This window comes from Hermetia illucens, chromosome 4 (assembly GCF_905115235.1).
Source record: "Hermetia illucens chromosome 4, iHerIll2.2.curated.20191125, whole genome shotgun sequence".
In the NCBI taxonomy this organism is placed as follows: domain Eukaryota; kingdom Metazoa; phylum Arthropoda; class Insecta; order Diptera; family Stratiomyidae; genus Hermetia; species Hermetia illucens.
This window is the reverse complement of record NC_051852.1, coordinates 107,259,320-107,279,438: the sequence shown is the minus strand read 5'-3', so window position 1 is coordinate 107,279,438 and position 20,119 is coordinate 107,259,320. Positions and strand designations below refer to the sequence as shown.

Below are 20,119 nucleotides of genomic sequence, written 5' to 3'. Positions count from 1 at the left end.
TCATTTTTCAATACAATTTATTCATTCTACAAAATATGAATACAATAAAAAATATATCCTATCAAAATATATAATCACACGCTTTACAGACAAAAAAATATATAAATGAGATCTAAAAGGCAATTATATGTTTTGTGTAATATTTGTGCATGTGAATTCGAACGTTTGTTTTCTTAATTCTAAAAAACGAACCATATGTGATGCAAAGCATCTATGAAAGGACTTTTCGGAAGAAAATTCATCATTCTTAAGATCTAATTCACTATACTAGAATATTAAGGCATAAAAGATCACAAGCTTATTAGATAAAAGCATTTAGAAGAAATATATTGTAGAATTGAACGATTTGTGCACCACTGTATTGCTTGGAAAAGTTTTCAACGTGATATGTTTTGTTTGCCTAGACGATTTAAGCTCCATCATAGAAGAAATCTCTAAATTTGAGGCATAAATAGCAACCAAAATAAAATGCTTGTAATTAATTTGCTTTATGAATGTGCAACTAAAATTCGGACCTTCTTTACCTTACGCATAGAAGAACAAAACGAATTTTCATCAAAGTTTACGAAAAGGACCAAAGTTTCTTAAATAAACGAGCTAAATTTTTACATTGCACACCGATTCCATGCGACAAGGTTTTGTACGCCGTTCAAGGCAACACATTACAGCAAGCAGCGGTTGGGTCTGGATTCAATTTTACTGGTTGCAACCTTTACCCTCTGGCAAGATACCAATTTGAAGTATATTTCAACGGCGGCAACTATCTATCAATGGAAAAGAAAAATATCCGATTTTTTCAAATTCGTAAATTGATAGAGGCTAACATATAACATGGCAGTTTGTGAAAACTTTTCAATCCCCGATACAGCGTGCTATCATTACAGAAGTGTAACATTGCCAAGATTTTCCTTAATTACTGTTTCCATAACAACTTGGAAGACTGTCTGTACGTTGGCGGTATCTGTTGCCGTTGTGAAGTGCGGACAAATAACCCGACGATCATTGTGGTTACGTTTTAGAAACTCATTTTGTATGAACAGGGCAGCTTGGTCAATATTACGATCAGGACCTTCATATAACATTAATTCAATATTAGCAGATTTCTTTATAGAAAAAAGGAAATTTGAAACTCACCTTTGTACTCCGGAAAGAATAGTCGCAAATGACGTTTTGTGCACATTATTTTCTCTCGAAACAAGTCCAGCTTATTGAGAAATAGTACAAAAGAAGCTTCCTTGAACCATCGATTGTTAACGATTTGTTCAAATAAGTTAAGGCTTTCCTCGAGTCGGTTCACGGTGTTGTCCTCCAGAAGTGTCATATCGTAACCACTAAGGGCCACGACGAAAAGAACAGCTCTTACATCCTCGAAACAATAAACCCACTTTCGTCGCTGAGATCGTTGGCCACCAACATCATACATGCTGGAAATGGAAATATAAGTTTTACTGCATTGTTCAAGTATAACATGCCTAATTTGGCATTATAAAATCTTTCCAAGCGGAGGGAAATATAAGGAGCCTACCGTGAAAATATTTTTATTTGTAGAACTTATTGTTGTGCCCTGTATCACTTGTTGTAAGATTGAATTATGTTTCAAATTTTTATTTACCTAATGATTACATCGTTCACTCGAAAGTTAGTTTCAATGATGCCATTTGTTCGCACACGTGCCCTTAACACATCTGTGGGGGATGGTGTATATTTATCATCACAAATTCTGTCCATATTTTCAAACAGGCTGAAAATAACAAGAAATATGGAAATTATAAGGATTGTTTTCACGTCTGGACAAGAAGCTAAACCAACCAATAAATATTTTACTTTCTACAAGTCAACTTATCACATCATGGTATTATACAATTGGAACAAGAAGCATTCATCGTTCACAGATCTTTGGTGTTACAGAGATAATAGATCAAGTAAATCAAGCAGTTAGTATTACCAGTGAACGACGATTCAATTTCATAAATCGATTTTAAGGCAAGCACAATTATGATTAGTATGGTCAAGGAATTTGTATTAATGCATTGATGGGAGGCAGGACGGATAAAGATGAACATTTTCAGCTCATGCTTACTAGTTCCTAACACGCCAACGACACAGCGCGTTAACTAAAACATTCCATTGTTCGTCCGAGAGTGGAACGAAAATGTCAAATCATCCGCTTATAAACGTTGGGAGCAGATAAATAGTGGAGGAAGATCAATGATTAAAACTGAAAACAAAAATGAAACAAGAATAGAGTATTAAGCGGTTCTTAGATAGGCAAAAAAGTTACCGAAAAGGTATTTATGGTTGCAGAAACCAAGAATAATGATAAACATTTTGAAAGTTCTGTTAATGTTTACTTGTTCCTCAAATGCTAGGGAGGCAGAGCGTTAAGATTGAACCTTGCTCGTCCACTAGAAGAACCGCAGTCGGCTGAACTATTGTTTTCAGTCATCTGTACATAAAGGACAAAACGAGATAAATATCGACGGCAGATCACTAATGAAAACTGAATAAAGTTTTCGAGGAGGAAAGGAGAGAAAACATTTGATTGACTCTGCCCCATTGATAAGAACCAAATCATACAATTAGGCTTCGGAAAGAAGCAATAAATAATCGATGGAATTAAAAAGTTTATATATGGAATTCCAGATAAGGACATTACCAGTAGTCCAAACGATACGAATATGTTTTAATAATTAATTTAATAAAAGTAAAAACTAGAAAGAAACAAGTCGGGAAACCGGAAGCTAGACGCTTCAGGTATAAAAAGTATTGTGTTTCCCTATGTGAGGAATGATGAGTACCTGACAGTTCTCTTTGTCCATAGTTAAAAATTCAATTGCTCTGTACTCATTAAAAAGCCATTTCCACAAATAGTTTAGTCTGTAATGCACTATGTTGATAGCAGTCAACCTCATACGCTTTACACAAGAAGCCCAGTATTATTAACAAATGTGAAGAAGACAACCTACAACAGATACAAAAGGGGCTTTGCAAAAGTGGATTCTTCATTAATTTCCATTTTCATATTTCAGCGAATGTCAATCATTCTCGATAATTATGACGTCAGTATCTTATTTGCATGGCTTTAAAAGCAGTAAATTCGCGTGAAATTGCTAAGTTTGATCTGCTATAACTTTAGCGGTAATGGCCAGATTTCCATAAAATTTGGCATGTGTATACGAAATATTGCTTCTTTGCTGGTGCGAAATTTAAGGGTGGGTTTCCAGTCAATTTCTAAAAGTTGGTAATATATTATTAGTAAGTTTATTTGAGCAGATATCGGAATGGGATACATTTTGAGGCTTAGATTTCATCCAAGCACCCCTTCCAGTTTTTTTTATTTTTGTCTCACTTTAAGTGTGTACATTTTGACTCATTACTCGCGCACTTTGCAATTCACATCAAAATTAATACCAGAATCGGAAAGTACTTAAGACCTTGAGTACTTTATATCCCACGTGAATATATTCGCAGAAAAAAGTTTTTGGATCCCCTTTTTAATGTATGAAGAACCCCCCTTTAAGCTGCACGTAAATTTATGTTACTCACTGTATGCGTGGGATCTCATAGTTCCCATATGTCCACAAAATTTCGTTCGGATCGGCTTTGGCGTTTTGGAGAAAAGTGCATATGACAGGCAGACAAACAGTGAATCGATTTTAATAAGGTTTTGTTTTAAACAAAACCTTAAAAAGGCGTTGAAGGAACCAAGCTATAGAGTATTATAATGTCAACATCGCTTCGGCGTCAGTGAGTTAAGGTTTTCAAGGCGGCTTCGAAAGCGTCCATGATACGCGTATTGGAAGCCTCATTGTGGGAAATAATATCAGAATAGATGATACAGCTCATCAGGCAGAGAAAGCTTTCGATAGCGTGAACAGGAAGTGTATCTGGAGTGCTATACGCAAGAGGAGCATTCCGGAGAAACGAATAGCTATTACCAGAGCGATATATAATGGCGCAAGATGCCACGTGCTGCACCGAGGAAAAATTTCGCAGGATTTTGAAGTTCACCTGTCATCGATATCATTTCTTCTTCTTATCGGTAACATTCTTCATGCTACCTTGTCTGGGGAATGTGGAGGAATTCAATAGAATATGACATCCTTCCTCAAACACCTCAAATACGTTGATGACATCTTTTTGCTGTCTCACCGGGTCATGGAACTTTGCCAAATGGCCCTGGATTTGGAAAGAGAGGCAATAGGATTGGACTGAAGATTGGTGCGTATCTTCAATGTAACCCTAATACAAAATTAAGATTTTCAGTTTGACGGATCATCGGACTCGCCTCATCTGCATTAATGGACAAACATCGAAGGCGTCGATTTTATATCTGGGAAGTGTGGTTTCTGCGGACGGTGGTATCAAACTGGATGTTATCCGACGCATTACCAGCGCTAGATCCATCTTCTACTGCCATCTAGAAACGATCAATTCTGTAAAGATTTATTGAATTCCAACCGGTATGAGCACCACTAGGTTTCCCAGCTGAGAAAACTCTTCTCAAGTAGTCAGCAGTTGACAATATATCCGGTCAAGGACTATATATCTGGACTGTTGCCAGCCCTTTCTAGACCAGGACCGACGCCTACCCAGCCGAAGACAACAGCCCTCCGGGCCTCGTCCAAGATCAGTCATTACTTTAGCTCAATACCGGACCTGGCATCTCATAGTCGGGCAAAATACACTAGTAAGTGAAGGAGCGACCCAGGGGAGGCCCATAGGTGTGGCAACGGCTAGCGGGGGGCATGCTGCATCTACTTTGAGAGTCCGAGAATCAAACGTCGGATTGGACCTTCGAGAACTGAAGCGGAAACAGAAATTAGAAAAAGCGGAATGACGAGCTGATCGAGCAGCCAATCTGTGAGAGCATCAGAAACCAACTGGTGTCGAGGGTGCAAAGGAGTCGTACGTGACGCCTCTGGATCCCGAGATCCTATACGAAACAGATCTAGCAATCAGAGCCCTGCTGAAATAAAAAATAAAGAAAAAAAATACATATATTCTTCTTTTATTTGGTCTGAGAGAAGTCGCAGCTTATGGAGTAAAGCCCAGATGCCATTGGGAGCTACCTGTACAATCATAAAAGCTAGAGACGCTAGCAAAACTCTTAAAGGTACTGCTTCACTTTGGGAACGAGGTCCCAAGGTGCGTGGTAGCAGTACAGTCTCATTGGAGTAGGCTGGCCTGACACTATCTCAAACAAAGGACTTGGTCGGCGCACATGCTTGGCGTATGAACTGTGATAGGCCACACATTAAGGAGGTCAACAATTGTATTGCGGGTTATGCCATGCAATTTATTCCACTCTCCCAAAAATTATTGAGGCATCAGCTTTACGATCTCGACCTCGTGCCCCGGGTTCGATTACCGACCACGATCATGGATGTTTGTGATTGGCAAAGGAGGGTACTTATATAATGCAATGGTTTTACTAAACGCATGAGGGCTCTCCCTTCAAATCTTTTGCGAAGATAATTTTTAGTCGATATTGTTTGTATGGATGCATCGTCTCTAACAAGTGCCAGCTCGGTTTTCCTCGAAAAATTGTCTTCAGACATGGGAGTAAGTCGCTCTCCATTTGGTCCAGTCCGACATCAAGTGGATTCGGACTTATATCCCAAACAAAAATTTGGCTTTAGCCTAGCTTAGACTCAAACTATTGGCGGTTTAAACTTGGATATAATTCGTACCCTTGCGATATTATATATTATATTCCACCTGTTGCCACTTTCGGTCACGCTGCTTCGAAGGCAGAGGTGAGGCAGCGTCTGATGAGTTGCCTCTGCCTTGGAAGAAACCGTCAGTCTTCCTTTCTGTCTTCAGACAACTTTGCGAATATTATTACAAAATGAAAAAGGGAGCTTCTGACTTCATAATGCATAAATAAAAATATTTCCGTGCTAACTCTAAAGAATTAATATATTACTACTTACTACAAAGCCGAATCGTTCAATTCATAGTCGTATCCTCGTGCCACAGCCAAACGTACACCGCGATCCTTCCACAGAACTTTCAATGCAGTCCGCACTTTATCGATAACGCGAAATTCCATATCAAAGCAACTCGGGCTAGCCAAAACAATTTCCGCGTAAATTTTATTAGAAAGATGTTCTAAATTAATTCGTAGCAAGCCCATTCCTGTGAGGACATATTTCATAGAGGACAAGAGATTATCCAACACTGTTGGGCGAAAGGCACTTAATTCTCCTACAGTAAATCCATCTGAATGAATTATTTTCATTTGCTTTACAAGGGTGCTTTTACCTGAAAAGATACATAAAGAATCATTGAAATTGTTAATGAATTTTTGATTATATATGAAGATTATATTTTCTCCTTCTATCTAAGTTCGTATCACATATCTTTACACGCTGGTGACTTGACATACAGAACATGGATTTTTATGGTAACAGATAGTAGATCAAAGAGAAAACAAGATGTGGGTGGTGGATGGTGAGCAGCAACATTTCGATTCAGGTGTGGAATACATTTTTTCTGAAGATTATATGTATGTTCGACTCAGCTGAGTAATCTCGTCTTTTATAGATAGGATCCCATAGGCACTAAAATGCTTGTTCTCATTATTACAGACTGCACTCCCTGAAAAAGTTCGGTGTTGAATTTGAGAGCAGAGACTCAAAGTTCTGCATCTTTAATACAGATTGGCTTTATCGTTACTTTGCAAATCAGGACTTTGAATTCGAAATGTGACTTGAAAAATGTTTGAAGACCTTTTTAGTTTTAACATGTTTCCTCCAAGTCAGCCTCCTGTCTATGTCTATCCAAGATATTTTACTCTCACACACTAGGGAATGGATATACTGTTAAAGTTAATTAGGGAATATGTTCGTTTCGTCATTGGGTTTGATTCTTCAGCGGACCTTAAAGTGCCCTCGCTTTGTGCTTGCATATTATCCCTATACTCTTTGTTTTCAATGCTTCCTTACGTTCAGTTCATTTGCAATGTTTTTTGTAGTCCTTTTCTAACTGTTACCAGATTCTTTTTCAAATTATCTTAACTATTGTCAAGTAACTGTTATCGCTACAAAGACTTGCTGTCGCCACGAAGAGCACACCCACTCCTGCCCTGAAGTTGCTGTTACAAATGCCACCTTTTTAATTCGTAGTAAAGAAAAAGGCGAGCCTTTAAGCTTTAGCTAAATGAAACATAGACGCCGATAGCATACGGGCATGGATTGAAATTCTGTCTGGATTCTAAAGTCGACAACGCAATAATTAGGAAGGTCTAGAAACATTGGAATGATAACAATGTATCTAGGGGGCCACAGATGATATGCAGATGGATCTAAGATGGCGAGACTGGGGCTGAGAGTCAGGCATCATTAAAAGCAATCGTATCATCACAACCCATGTTTAAACTGATATGGGAATGCCAGCTAAACTTGAAAAGCCTGGCGACCAGAAGTTAGAAAAAGTTGGAATGAATAGCGGGCCACAAAGATATTGATGGCAGATGTATGAATTTGTCGATTACAACTTTCTGTTATCGTGCAAGGTGTAATAGTGTTGCTATATAAAAGTTATTCTTTGGTTGGATTGATAGATGAAGGCTGATGGATTGTACGGTCATCTTTTGTGCACCCGCAAAGTGTTTCAATCTTCCTTTTTAGTCGAAGAAATATCGCTATACTCCTTTGGCAAATCTTCTTTGTTGATTATTCTTTTTTCGTCAACGACTCCAAGTCTGCTTCGATCTTGGGAGCTAGGAAGTAAGGAATCTTAAAAGAGTATCCCCTTTAAGTGTATTATAATAATAATAATCGTTGGCGCGGGAATCCAATTGGATCTGAGCCTTGAAGCATGTTGGAACCCTTTAAGACCGTAACGATATAATAAAGGACTAGAGTACACTGTAGGAGGCAATGTGGGAAGCATTCAGCTCGCCCGTGATTGTTACTGGTTTGACTTAGGTGCTCATTCACAAGAGGATTGACAGGCACCCGACCTTCCATAACGATACAAATGCATTATCTACCAAAGCAAATACTTAACTCTAATATACTTGCATTTGCGATGCTTTGCACAAGAATATCCTCGCAAAGGCACGCGAGCAGATCATTTTTTCCATATAAGTATGCAGTTCAAGAGCATTTATCAATACTCCAAGGCTATATGCGCAGTTGAATCAGTGGTTGGTGTTAATTTCTAAAGTTTGAAGTCCCCTTAGGCATTCTCGGGTCACGTCGTGCCGCGTCTTAATGTGGTTTGATGATTCGCCGGCAACGATAATTGGGATAACAATTTGTTCAGTAACGATATCACGAGCAATCCCCTGTTCTGGCATCGTTCCTTAATGATATTCCAGGCTAGGGTGTAGTTTTTAGTATAAACGGAGAGATGTTTTATTAGAACCTCCGCCTCTCCTGCTAGTTTTGTTTTTAGATACCAAAGTTTTTTAGCTGACCCCAAATTGCTTGGTCGATGAGCTGCACAAACAGATTGTGGAACTATTGCCAATGCAAGCAGTTCCCATCGAATTTCGGTAGCTGAATGTTCGGCTGGGATATTGGGTTTGGCATCCATTGGCACCCCTTCCATGTTGATGTAGTCTTCCAGATAATATTTAGAGGGTAAATGTCCTGACTCCAGGATCTCCAGATGTTTTGCGCGAATGGCAGCCCATTGCAGGTTGATGCACTGCAATTGAAACTCTATGGATTGGGGAGGCTGACTCAAAGTCTTCATTGTTGTCAGCTGACGTTACTTTCGACAATGCTTGCTCTATGGTACTGAAGTTATTTGAATGTAGTAATTTTTGGTGAAGTATTCTGATTCTCTGGCTTCATCGAATTGAAGTTTCTAGTCGTTTTCGTCGAACTGCGTCCATAGCGCTGTTCGCTTGACTTTCCTCTGTTGCAGGTAGCTTAGCTTGATAAAGTTCCTAATTTCAATAACGCATGTGTTAATTCTACATAGTTATGCATTCTTAACATGTGTATATTTTTTTTTGGTCGTAACACTTTTCTTATTTTTTTGGGAAACTATGATGATCTCGTGATCTCGAATGCGCGTAGACTGTTTGTGTTTTGTTTACATCGTGACACATTAGAGCTAATCTAGATACAGTGAATATGTACAATAGTATCTGGCAAAAGATGAGTTGGGTTTCATCATATCGACAGAGTATTATAATTAGTTTAGTTGCCTCTTGAATTTGGATAGTAAGAAAGGACGCTTGATACAGCCTACACCAAATAATTAAATGATCTAGGTGTTGTTCGACAGTGGGAGGAGTATCTTGCTGATCGAACGGCAGATCTTTTTTGTCAGGCACCATTCAGGTCGTCGTCCAAGTCCCAGAGACGCGTCACAACACCTGGCTGGCTACGGAATTGTGGAAACGGATCGGTAATGAAATTAATCTTTCGATGGTCCGGTCAGAAAAGGTCAGGGACCTTAAGCAGTCAAAGAGATAAAAACAGTACTTCACCATGAGTCTCAACTGTATAACATCCGACAGAATCCCACTACTTGTGATCACCGTAACACTCGAATGCGGACTGCTCCTCCAATAGAAATGATCTGCTATCAGTACGAGACGGTCTCCTCACAAGCGATTCACCGCTTCTCCTGCAGAGCTGCTACTTCCATTTATAACGCATAGATTGTGAATGTGATTCTGAAAATGGGCATCCGCGGGGTACATACAAGGTAGCTAACTGGCTCGTGGTCCGTTAGTTACCTGTATTGGTGTGTCTATGGCGCCTGACGTGTATGTGGCGATGATGTTTGCAAAATGACATGGTATTAGAAAGTAGTAGCAATCTATCAGACATATGTTTGAAGTTCGAGGACACCACGTTGTTATGTGATACAATACTTTTATTTGAAAGGCCTTAGTGCAACTTGTCTAAAAGCTGAACTGTATTCTGGTGTGGGTGAGTTTGCTCCTTTGTTTGTTGGGAAGCAAGTTTAAATGAGGCCATATGAGTTTCCAAGACGAGCCTCGCAGTGGTCGGTCAAATGAGGTAACGACTCTAGAAACGGTGAAGAAAATGCACAAAACGGTACTGGACGATCGTCGTTTAAAAGCGCACAAGATGGCTGCCGCGTTTGCTCACACTTGAGCAAAAATCACAGTAAAAAAACAGACATTTCGCGCCGTTTCATAACCGTGGATGAAACGTGAACATGGCAAAAAACCATCAAAACAATGGACTCAAAAGAAAGAACCAGCTCCAAAGATGACGACCATCGTTTCATCCGCGGCAAGCTTTTTGGGATGCGCATCGGGTTATTTTCATCAACTATCTTGAGGAAGAAAAAGCAATCAACAGCGAATATTCTGCGAAATTATTGCTTCGCTTGATTGAAGAAATGAAGGAAGCAAAAACGGCTATGCAATGATTAAAATTAATGTTTAGTTACTACTTTATACACCCTATTTGCCAGATTTAGCCCCCTTAGATTATTCTGTTTCCAAACGAGAAAAAATGGCTCAAGGGTGAAAGATTTTCTAACGATGAAGAAGCGAAATTTGTCCGATTGAACTAAACATTCCTGATGTGGGTGCCAGGGCACTCAAACATCGCTGGTACTGAGGAAGCAACAGGCTGGCTCGCCAAAGTTCTGGATCAACAATGGTGGATGCAGTTGCCCGGCCTCCTCAGACGAATATACTTTGGTAAGGTTTTCTTCAAGAAAGAGTCTGCGCATTCTGTTTCTGAAGAATGTTCGAGAAACCCTGTGAAAGCTAGGCGATCTCCGAGGATAGTACAATGGGCCTAACAAAAGCTAGAGCGCTTGAAGCTGCGGCTCCCCTCACTAAACTAAACTAACTAAAAAATTATTCCAACACCAACATCCCATATTTTTTCTGTTGCTCTGCAGCACATGGAAAGTGACCGCCACTATTATTTGAAACTTTCGGTCTGATAGAATTTGGCATGAAGTACTTTTCCGGGACATCAGCCAGAAGCATTAAGTAGCAGTGGATAAGTCACACAGTTGAGGAGGAATGCAAGTTTCCCGGGTAGTTTTCGATGTAGCTGAAACATATTTCAACAAATCATTAACGATGGGTTGTAGGTGTGATTAACGCGCTGTCTCATTTATGGGTAAATAGCAATCAAATAATACGGCTGGACGAGAAACCATCGATATCTCAGTGGCATCCTCAGGTTGGGGATAAGCGTATATATGACATTAGAAACTTTCGAACCACACCCGAAGCGGTTTGCAAATTTGGCACTGATCGCCTGAAATCCGATTATTGACGCGCATCGAATCCATGACTGGAATTGGGGAGGCAGCAAAAATAGTCGCTATTAGCACGCGGAAGACTTTAAGAAAAGCCAAAGAACAGAAAAACTCCATTATGAAATTCACATTTGAATTAGCAGAAAAGTATGCATAACGAGACTCTAAAATATTGAGCTAATCGTAGACAACGAGGTATAGATTCTTCCAATTGGTTACTTCACTACACAGAGTGAAGACAAATCCTATCTCTGTGGATGTTCTGAAAACTGAAAATTTAATATCCAGGAAGGAACTCGCTTCAAGCGTCTCCATGACTTTTTACAGGAAGCGAGTTTTGTTTCCTTGCCATGGATTATGGAGGACGAAAGGGTCTTTGTGCAAAATCTAGCTGTGTAATTATGGGCAGATTGGGACACACTATGAGCTGATGCCTCAGAAACGTCCTCACGGCGGAAGTTAGGAAGACTAGTGTTATGCCTACCAAGAACGTTAAGTGGGATTGCTACTCGGTATAGACTTTGTCGGGTAGAAGTTCAACCAGTCTAAACAGTCAAACATTAAAGAGTCCATCTTGACTCCAAACCAATGTGGCTCTGGTGGTGTAGGACTTACATATCCATAAAAAGCCCTGTATAACGTACGCTTGCACTGTCTGGTAACCGGGACCTAAACTTTGATCATGAAAGTCAGCTGCTACCCCAAATCCCAGGTCTCGATTGCCCAAGCATTATTGGAGCAAAGATATGGCGGCTACAGTACCGTAAGCTGTCCTACGTATAATACCACCAAGTGGAAGAAAAGGTAGCTTACGACACACCTAGACTGGTTATCATAACTGCTGAGAAAGACACGCAATCGTACGGCAAAATCGGTGCGATCGGTATAAGATTTTCCGGGCCTTATTTTAGTTAAGCAGAGATATATGCCATCAGTAGCAGTAAAATTTGAATCTCTTGTCACAAGCAAACGGTAAAGTAAATTGGTATGATGCTGCCATCATGTATTACTGAAACTTGGTCGACTGAACGAAACGTTTCTAAATTTGCCCAGCCGAAGGTCTGGTTCTATAATGGTGAGGTGAGAGCGGGAATTTTAACGTCGAACCATTTACTATTAGATTTGTTCTAGAGGATGAAGTCACAGGGATTCACGCTACTGAAAAATAAGAACATTTCACAGTATACCTGGCAGTAGGTGAACGGCCTTTGTTGCCTGGTAGCAATTCTTCATCAGACAAAAACCTGGTGCCTTTCGATTAATAGAGGTGTCTTACTCCGTGCAATGTCGCTCACAGGACCCATTTGGAAAATAAATTATAATAGCTCGTGCGAATTGCGTAATTGTCAAAGACCATCTGAGTTAGTAGAAGTCGACCAAGAGGGCAGGGCTATCCTAGAAATCTAAAGAGACAACGAAATTGATGGTCACTAGCCAACATTTCACATGTCTTTTAGCCGACATCTGTAGTACTAAATGGGATGCGACCTAAAATTACAACGGAAAGGCATGTGAAGCTAAAATCGGAAATATAACAAAAATACCGGTCCAAACGCGCGCGTGGAGCTGGAAAAAGTCTACACTCGACTACCTTGATTGGGAAGGGAAGATCCCTGAGATTTCTAGGAGGTGCGATCTTTGGGGTTACCACTATCATCGAGTCATGAAAATGAGGGTTGTCACTTATTTATTTTCAGTTTTCAGTGCACTACTAAGTTTCCAGCAAAATTATCAAGAATGTTACTTTGCTTCATTCAGTCACATATTTTATTTTAAATTATAATTAAGCAAAATTTGGTACCAAACTGAGGCAGTATAATGCGATCAGTTGATTTCCAGTCAATGCGGTTCGCATCTTGGCTGACTCTTCCGAAGTTGGCTTACAAAACCCGATTGGGATAGACGCACAGAAGGATCGGGTCCACGTACAGCCATGCATGCATATTTATGTAAGCACTGTTACGAACGGTTCCTGGAGACAAAACAACTTACCACTTTCCCCTGCTCCAAGCAATAAAATTTTCAAAATTCTCGGTCGCTCCTTGGCCAGGGTTTCCAATTGTTTGTCGATTTCTTCGCTGCGCCGGCGCGCCTCAATCTCGTCGCGCTCCAATGTTAGACACGCGCCCATATGTAGCGGAGACACACGTCTGCAAAGAAGCACAAATCGCATGAGACACCGCAAATTGCACGAGTTCGGATCCTCACTTACAAGGCAATTTTGCTATAATCCTCACCGAATCATTTACACGACAAATGGGCAGCAGATGGTCCACGCTTATTCACTACCGGTGCGCGATGGTCCTAAGCCATTTACGATTTTGTGGGAACTCGCACACAACGTTCCAACTAGGAGCAAATTGGCAAGCATCGTAGCCTGCGGGACCTGTTGACAACTTGTTGATTCATCATCACGTTGTTTCGCGGAATTGTGGTGAAACACGTACAGTGAAAGCAAGCAGCGGTTTAGCAATCAGTTTGAAACGCACTGTTTCTTATTTTTGCAACACTTTAGCACGTTTTTTAACCGATTTTCTTTAATAAACGCAAATTATTATCACTAATTCAGCAATACCCATGCCTCTCTCTTTGTTTGGGGAAATTTATTTGGTTGTATGAAGAAGTTTGATTGAACGGGACATTTGGAAGGGGTGGCATTTTTTAGTGAGATTCTCGTGTATGTGGATATTTGAATTGGGCGCGCAGAAAAAAGTAACCCTGGACTGATGGTTGAATTGACTCTCACACGCGATGACGGGTACATTTTATCTGCAAGGTTTCTGTAATTATCTATTAATTGCGTTTAGCTATTTTTAGAAACAAAGGTTTCACTAGATTCAATAATGGGTATTTTTAAAATTAATGAATACAATATTTTTTATGAATGGTCGATATAATCTATGTTTTTCAAATGAAGGTTTGAAGATTTATAATAAATAATTGAGGAATGTTGAAAATTAACGAATGATTCCAGCTTGTTTTATGCTTTCTCAATCACCTAAACTATTCGTCGACTGTTCAATTGGCATTTTTAGAGTAGTGAATTGTATAACATGGCAGAGCAGCAAGCAGCAATATAAATATTTAGCCAAATACAGGGTAATATCTTCTATCTGTCTGAAGAAGGAAGATAGGACATTTAGCAAGAATGAAGAGGACAGAGTACACCTGCTTTTCAGAACTCATTTCTCGGGATCCTACCTCACTTTGGAAGGAGACAACATTCTTACTGGCACTTCAACAACGACCAAAAAGGAGGAAAGGAAAACTAGAAACTAGCAAAAGAGGTATACTCGGAAGCTAGAATTAGGCGGGCAGTAAGCACCTTTATACTACTTAAATCACCCGGAGTAGATTACTCCAGAGAGGCCTAGAAATCATCTTAGAGTCTCTTCTAAGAGTGGTAAGGAAGCAGCATAGCCCTGGGATATATACTATTAACATAGTATGCTGGTCTCAAGCCCAGGTAAAGTAGGAGGGTTTGAGGCAACGTACTATGTACTATCCTCAGTAAAACAAAAATAAAATGCTGAGATCAGGGAAAAAGATAAATAGAGTATAGATGGAGTTATTCTACTATGCTAAATCCTACCTGATCTCTCTTGGTGACAGGCCCCGCGACAGGTCGACCAAGAAAATGCATACAATGTCGTTACAAACATAATGATCGGATTGAGTTACAAGCCTCTGAGAAATGCTAGGGCGTCCACCTCAGTCGACGCGGCAGGACGGGCCCCGGTCCTGTCGAGAAATGGGCACGGGTTCTTGACGCATGGACGGCGTCAGGACGTAAGCAAGTCAGTCCGCACACAACGAACAAAACAAATACGTGTCTGCACGCTAAATGTTGAAAGACCGAGGAACTCGCAAGAGCCCTTCGGAAAAGGCGCATTGATATCTGCGCTCTGCAAGAAACCCGATGTTCTGGTGCCAAAAGCTGCGACATTGAACGCGATCGCGGTAAAAATGGCTACAAACTTCTCTATTTTGGTAACCCAAACACTCAATGTGGTGTTGGCATTGCCATCTCAGAGGGTTTCCGTGATGCCATTAAAGAAGTTGAACGATTTGATGATCGGCTGATGAAGCTCACCATTATATCAGCTGATCGCACTATTCATTTCTTCACCGCGTATGCACCACAGACAGGTCGACCTGATGCCGAGAAAGATGCCTTCTGGCAACTTCTCGATGAAAAGACTTGTCACGTGCCTGCTGACGATTATATAATCATTGCCGGCGACCTTAATGGTCATGTGGGTGAAAAGGCAGACGGTAACAGGTGCCATGGGGGAAAGGGGTTCGGAGCGCGCAATGAGGGTGGCGAGCGTATAATCGATTTTGCGGACACCCATGACCTTGTACTTATGAATACATGGTTCATCAAATAATTGTCTCATCTTCCTACATTTGATAGTAGGAACAGTAAAACGCAAATCGACTATATTCTCATAAGACGCCAACATTTTACCACTGTCACTGATTGCAAAGTCGTTCCCTATGAGACCATCGCACCTCAACATCGGCCGTTGATTGCCGTCCTGCGAATTAAACCACCGATAAAACAGCGTGAGGAACGCACTGGCCCGCCGCACATTAAATGGTGGCGATTTGGTGAGAAGAAAGAAGAAACGGTCTCACTCATACGATTGCCGACCACCAAAATGAACCACCAAATGAAAGACACGATCCACAAAGCGGCCTCTGCAACCCTTGGGGTCACCAAACCGGGTAAGCGGTACATCAACCGAGATACTTGGCTTTGGAATGATGATGTTGAAATGTAGGTCCGTCAAAAGAAACGCCTTTACCACAAATTTCTCGACGATAAAACGCCTGCTAATTGGCAAATTTATAAGAATGTCAACCGGGAAGCAAAGAAAGCGGTCGCTGTCACCCGAGCGAACCATTTCAAAAATCTTTACGATAAACTGGACACTCGGAATGGCGAGAAAGATCTGTATCGACTTGCTAAAAGCCGTAATGAACGCACACAGGATATCGAACACTTCTGTTGCGTTAATGACAAGAACGGTACTTTGCTTACTGATCGTCGAGCCGCGACGGATAGATGGCGAGAATACTTCGAGCAGATTTCAACTGAAGATTTGCTCATCCTCCACTTCCACAATCATTGCCGACATTTGGAGTAGTTCCACCAGTCAGCGCAACTGAAGTCGAGGAGACAATAAAACAAATGAAATCTGGGAAAGCAACAGGACCTGACGACATCGCATCTGAACTCTGGAAAGCGAAGAGCTGGGACCCAACACTGTGGCTCAGTGAATTCTTTAACCGGGTTATTCAGGAACGAAGAACACCATCTGACTGGCAAGAAAGTACCACTGTTCCAATATGGAAAAAGAAAGGTAGTCCAGCAGAATGTTCAAATTACCGTCCGATCCGGTTACTTTCCCATACCATGAAGATTTTTGAACGCATTCTTGACAACCGTATTCGCGAAATCGTTGAAATAACCGTGAATCAAGCCGGATTTGTCAAGAACTGCGGAACTACTGACGCAATACACGCTGCGCGGTTACTCATGGAAAAACATCGCCCTCTTTACATTGCATTTCTGGATCTAGAGAAAGCGTTTGACCGTGTACCACACGAACTCATCTGGTATGCTTTACGACAACACTTCGTGCCAGAAGAACTCGTGCGTTGGGTTCAATTGCTCTACCATGATCCGAAAAGTAAAGTTCGAAGTATGGCGGGTGTATCAAAACCGCTTCGTGTTTCTGTTGGTGTTCATCAAGGAAGCGCCCTCTCATCACTTCTCTTTGTTCTTGTTATGGACACGGTCACACGGGATATCCAACGTCCAGCGCCCTACACATTGCTTTATGCAGATTATGTTTTCCTAGCATCTGATAGCAAAAATGATCTCGAGCAACTTGTTCAAAAATGGAATGATCGCCTCATGCAACACGGTCTCAGATTGAATTTAAACAAAACTGAATTTTTGACGACCGATCCCCATGGAACAGGCACAATCACTGTCAGCGGCAGTGATCTGCCTAGAACTGAGCGATTTAAATACCTCGGGTCAACGCTATCAGCCAATGGAGAACTGCGTTATGAAATTGCTTCACGCATTAACGCAACCTGGATGAAGTGGCGTTCCACAACTGGAGTTCTTTGTGATCGACGTATCAACGAACGTCTCAAATCTAAAATTTACTGCAATGTCGTCCGTCCAGTCGCTCTCTATGGTTCTGAGTGTTGGCCGACTATAAAAGACAATGAACGGCGTCTTGCGGTAATGGAGACGAAGATGCTACGTTGGACTAGTGGTGTCACAAGTTTAGATCACATCCGAAATGAGGATATCCGCGATCGTTATGGGGTTGCACCGATCGTGGAAAAGTTGCGAGAGAGGCGTCTTCGATGGTATGGTCACGCAATTCGTGCAAACGAGAATTTACTTGCCAAGATTGGTCTGAGCATCGAAGTCGATGGTAAACGACCAAAAGGCAAACCTAAACAACGGTGGCTTGATACGCTAGATGGGGATTTGAAAGCCTCGAGATTGCACCCAGATCAGGCATTCGATAGAGCCAAATGGCAAGGCCGACCACAACGAGCCGACCCCGCTTGTGAACGGGACAAAGGCTGAAGAAAAAGAAAAAGAAAATGGAGGAGCGGGTAAAAAGAATCCTCGTATTCGACTCCCACGCCTAACGGAATATCAGTTAGTGTATCAGTTGTAACTGGAGCACATCAGCTCCAAAAATCTGAGGCGTAATGCATCCATAGGTAGGGCACTCTCATAGAAAATACTCCGTAGATTCCTCTTCTTCATGACAAGAGGGACACATCGTAGTGCCTTGCTCTGCTATTGGCCCTTCCAGGTTCACGGTGTCCCATCCACTTCGATCCATTTTTGCGGTATGGTGAAGGAGAGGATTCTGACAGGCTAAATCCAAATCTGTAGCGCTCCCTCTTTAGTGGCAGAAACTTTCTCCTGCTGAAGCTTCTTCTTCCGCCTACGGATCAATTTAGGCAGTAGCTCTGCAGACCATTGCTGGTACTTTCCTTTCTGGATGGCTGCGTCATAGGCTCTAAATACAAGCTTTCCATTGGAGTGGAAAGCATAATCATAATCAACCGCACAACAATTGGTATTCGATCTAAGCCTGCCTTAATAAGAAACTCTACACATTCTGGTTTTGTGCTGAAGTCCGTCAAATCAATATCCCTAAAAGCTGTCTGGCGTCCTGACCTACGCCATCGCTCTATCTGATGCAGAATTTGTCACGATGGTTTGGTGATGGTATATAAAAAAACTAGTTTAAGAGGCCATAACTTTTTTAGAAGCGGGGGTACCTCTCTTTCCCATTCATAAAATCTCTACTCTATCGAGGATGGGGTCGAGAATTCGACCTCTCCCCATTGCAGTAGCCAATTACAAACCGCTAATGAAAGCAAAAGGTCGTAGCCGAAAAAATAGTTCGCCTCAGAGACGTGGCCACCACTCGCTTGTCCACAAATCTCTATCCCTTTTAGTCGCCTTTTATGACAAGCAGTAGTATTTAGTGTCCAGATAGCTGAGTGGTTAGAGCACAAGGCTGTCGTACGGAAGGTCGCGGTTCAAATCTCACTGCCACCAGCATCGTGGTTTGACGTTGGATACCAGTCGACTCAGCTGTGAATGAGTACCTGAGTCAAATCAGGGTAATAATCTCGGGCGAGCGCAATACTGACCACATTGCCTCCTACAGTGTACAGTGAATGAAGTGCTTTAACACACTTCAAGGCCCTGATTCAAATGGATTATTGCGCAAACGATTATTATTTTCCGAGTTATCACAATCTCGGCAGATGCCGGATTTTACCTAATACAGGTTAATGGGAGAATCCGTTGAGAACTCCCCGCAACATCGAGCACGTATGCAGAATGCTATACTTCTGCATGGTTTGAAGCAGACTTTGCGAAAGTCCCAGGACATCAAGGGAAGCCGTGAGGGATTTAGGTACAATACCTGTAGCTGACAATATTATGGGAACTACAACCACCCGCTCGAGACACCAAATTTCTTTGATTTCCCGAGCCAATGGCTCATAGTTCACCTTCTTCTCCACGTATTTCCGTTCAATGTTGCTATTATGGGGGATAGCAACATCAATAATATACGCGGAGCGACCCGTCTTGTCAACTAACAGTACGTCCGGCTTGTTGTGTGGAGTACGGCGATCAGTCAGAACTTGCCGGTTCCAATACATGCTGTACTTTCAAGTACTGCTTGCGGCTCATATCGGTAAACTGGACATGTTCCCGTGATCAGCCCATGCTTGTATGCAAGGTTTTAATGGATTACCTTACATACAGCATTATGCCTGGTGATGTATTGCACCGGTGTCATAACAGTACAGCCAGAAATGAGATGGTCCAACGTCTCTAACCCCGAACCACACATTCTGCACTGGCCGTTCTCCACCCGTTCTTTCATGATGAGCTTCTTATAAGCTCGGGTGGCGACCATGCCGTCCTGAATGACACACATGAACCTTAGAGCTCCCCAGCACACAGCCATCTGCTCGGCAAATGCGAACCGACAAAAGGCTGCCAAAGACAATTCACGTGTTTACCGTGTATTGCCTTCGACTTCCATTCATCGATCCGCTCTTGGTCCGACTTCACCCCACTCAGAGGATTGAAATATCGATCCTTCAAGTTAAGTGAAGTCAGTTCATAGTCTGCCTTACAGACAGCCACATGCAAGGGACTCGCCTGCTCTTTGCTGTAAAAATAAGCACGCAGCGAGTCGACTTGGCGATGATGTTGTGCCGCCACGTCAACCATGCTCTTACCTCCGATGTCACGAGGCAGGGTCATCCGCTCCACGGCAGACTTTGGATGACGCATTTCATTGGGAATTTGGACATAGTT

The 20,119-nt window shown here is 41.7% G+C and overlaps 1 protein-coding gene across 2 annotated transcripts; it reads right to left on the bottom strand.

The window, feature by feature from the left end:
- On the bottom strand, positions 1–13,985 carry LOC119656101 (guanine nucleotide-binding protein G(o) subunit alpha-like). Of its 2 annotated transcripts, none has more exons than XM_038062411.1 (6): positions 13,461–13,985; positions 13,216–13,373; positions 5,937–6,267; positions 1,613–1,741; positions 1,135–1,424; positions 1–1,069 (listed from the first exon to the last, which is right to left on the bottom strand). In XM_038062411.1, the coding sequence occupies exons 1-6, from the start codon at positions 13,466–13,468 to the stop codon at positions 879–881; spliced, it is 1,107 nt and encodes a 368-aa protein (XP_037918339.1). In that variant the 5' UTR covers positions 13,469–13,985; the 3' UTR covers positions 1–878. The 2 variants fall into 2 exon arrangements, with proteins under 2 accessions (XP_037918339.1, XP_037918340.1); XM_038062412.1 differs by having other exon boundaries at positions 13,436–13,979.
- Between the last annotated feature and the right edge of the window lie 6,134 nt (positions 13,986–20,119).

Excerpts from the sequence above, each read along its gene's own strand:
- LOC119656101 (XM_038062411.1), bottom strand. Across the intron at positions 6,268-13,215 it reads GCTTGGAGCAGGGGAAAGTG|GTAAAAGCACCCTTGTAAAG; the intron begins GTAAGTTGTTTT and ends GTATCTTTTCAG. Across the intron at positions 1,742-5,936 it reads TTGAACGATTCGGCTTTGTA|CCTGTTTGAAAATATGGACA; the intron begins GTAAGTAGTAAT and ends TGTTATTTTCAG.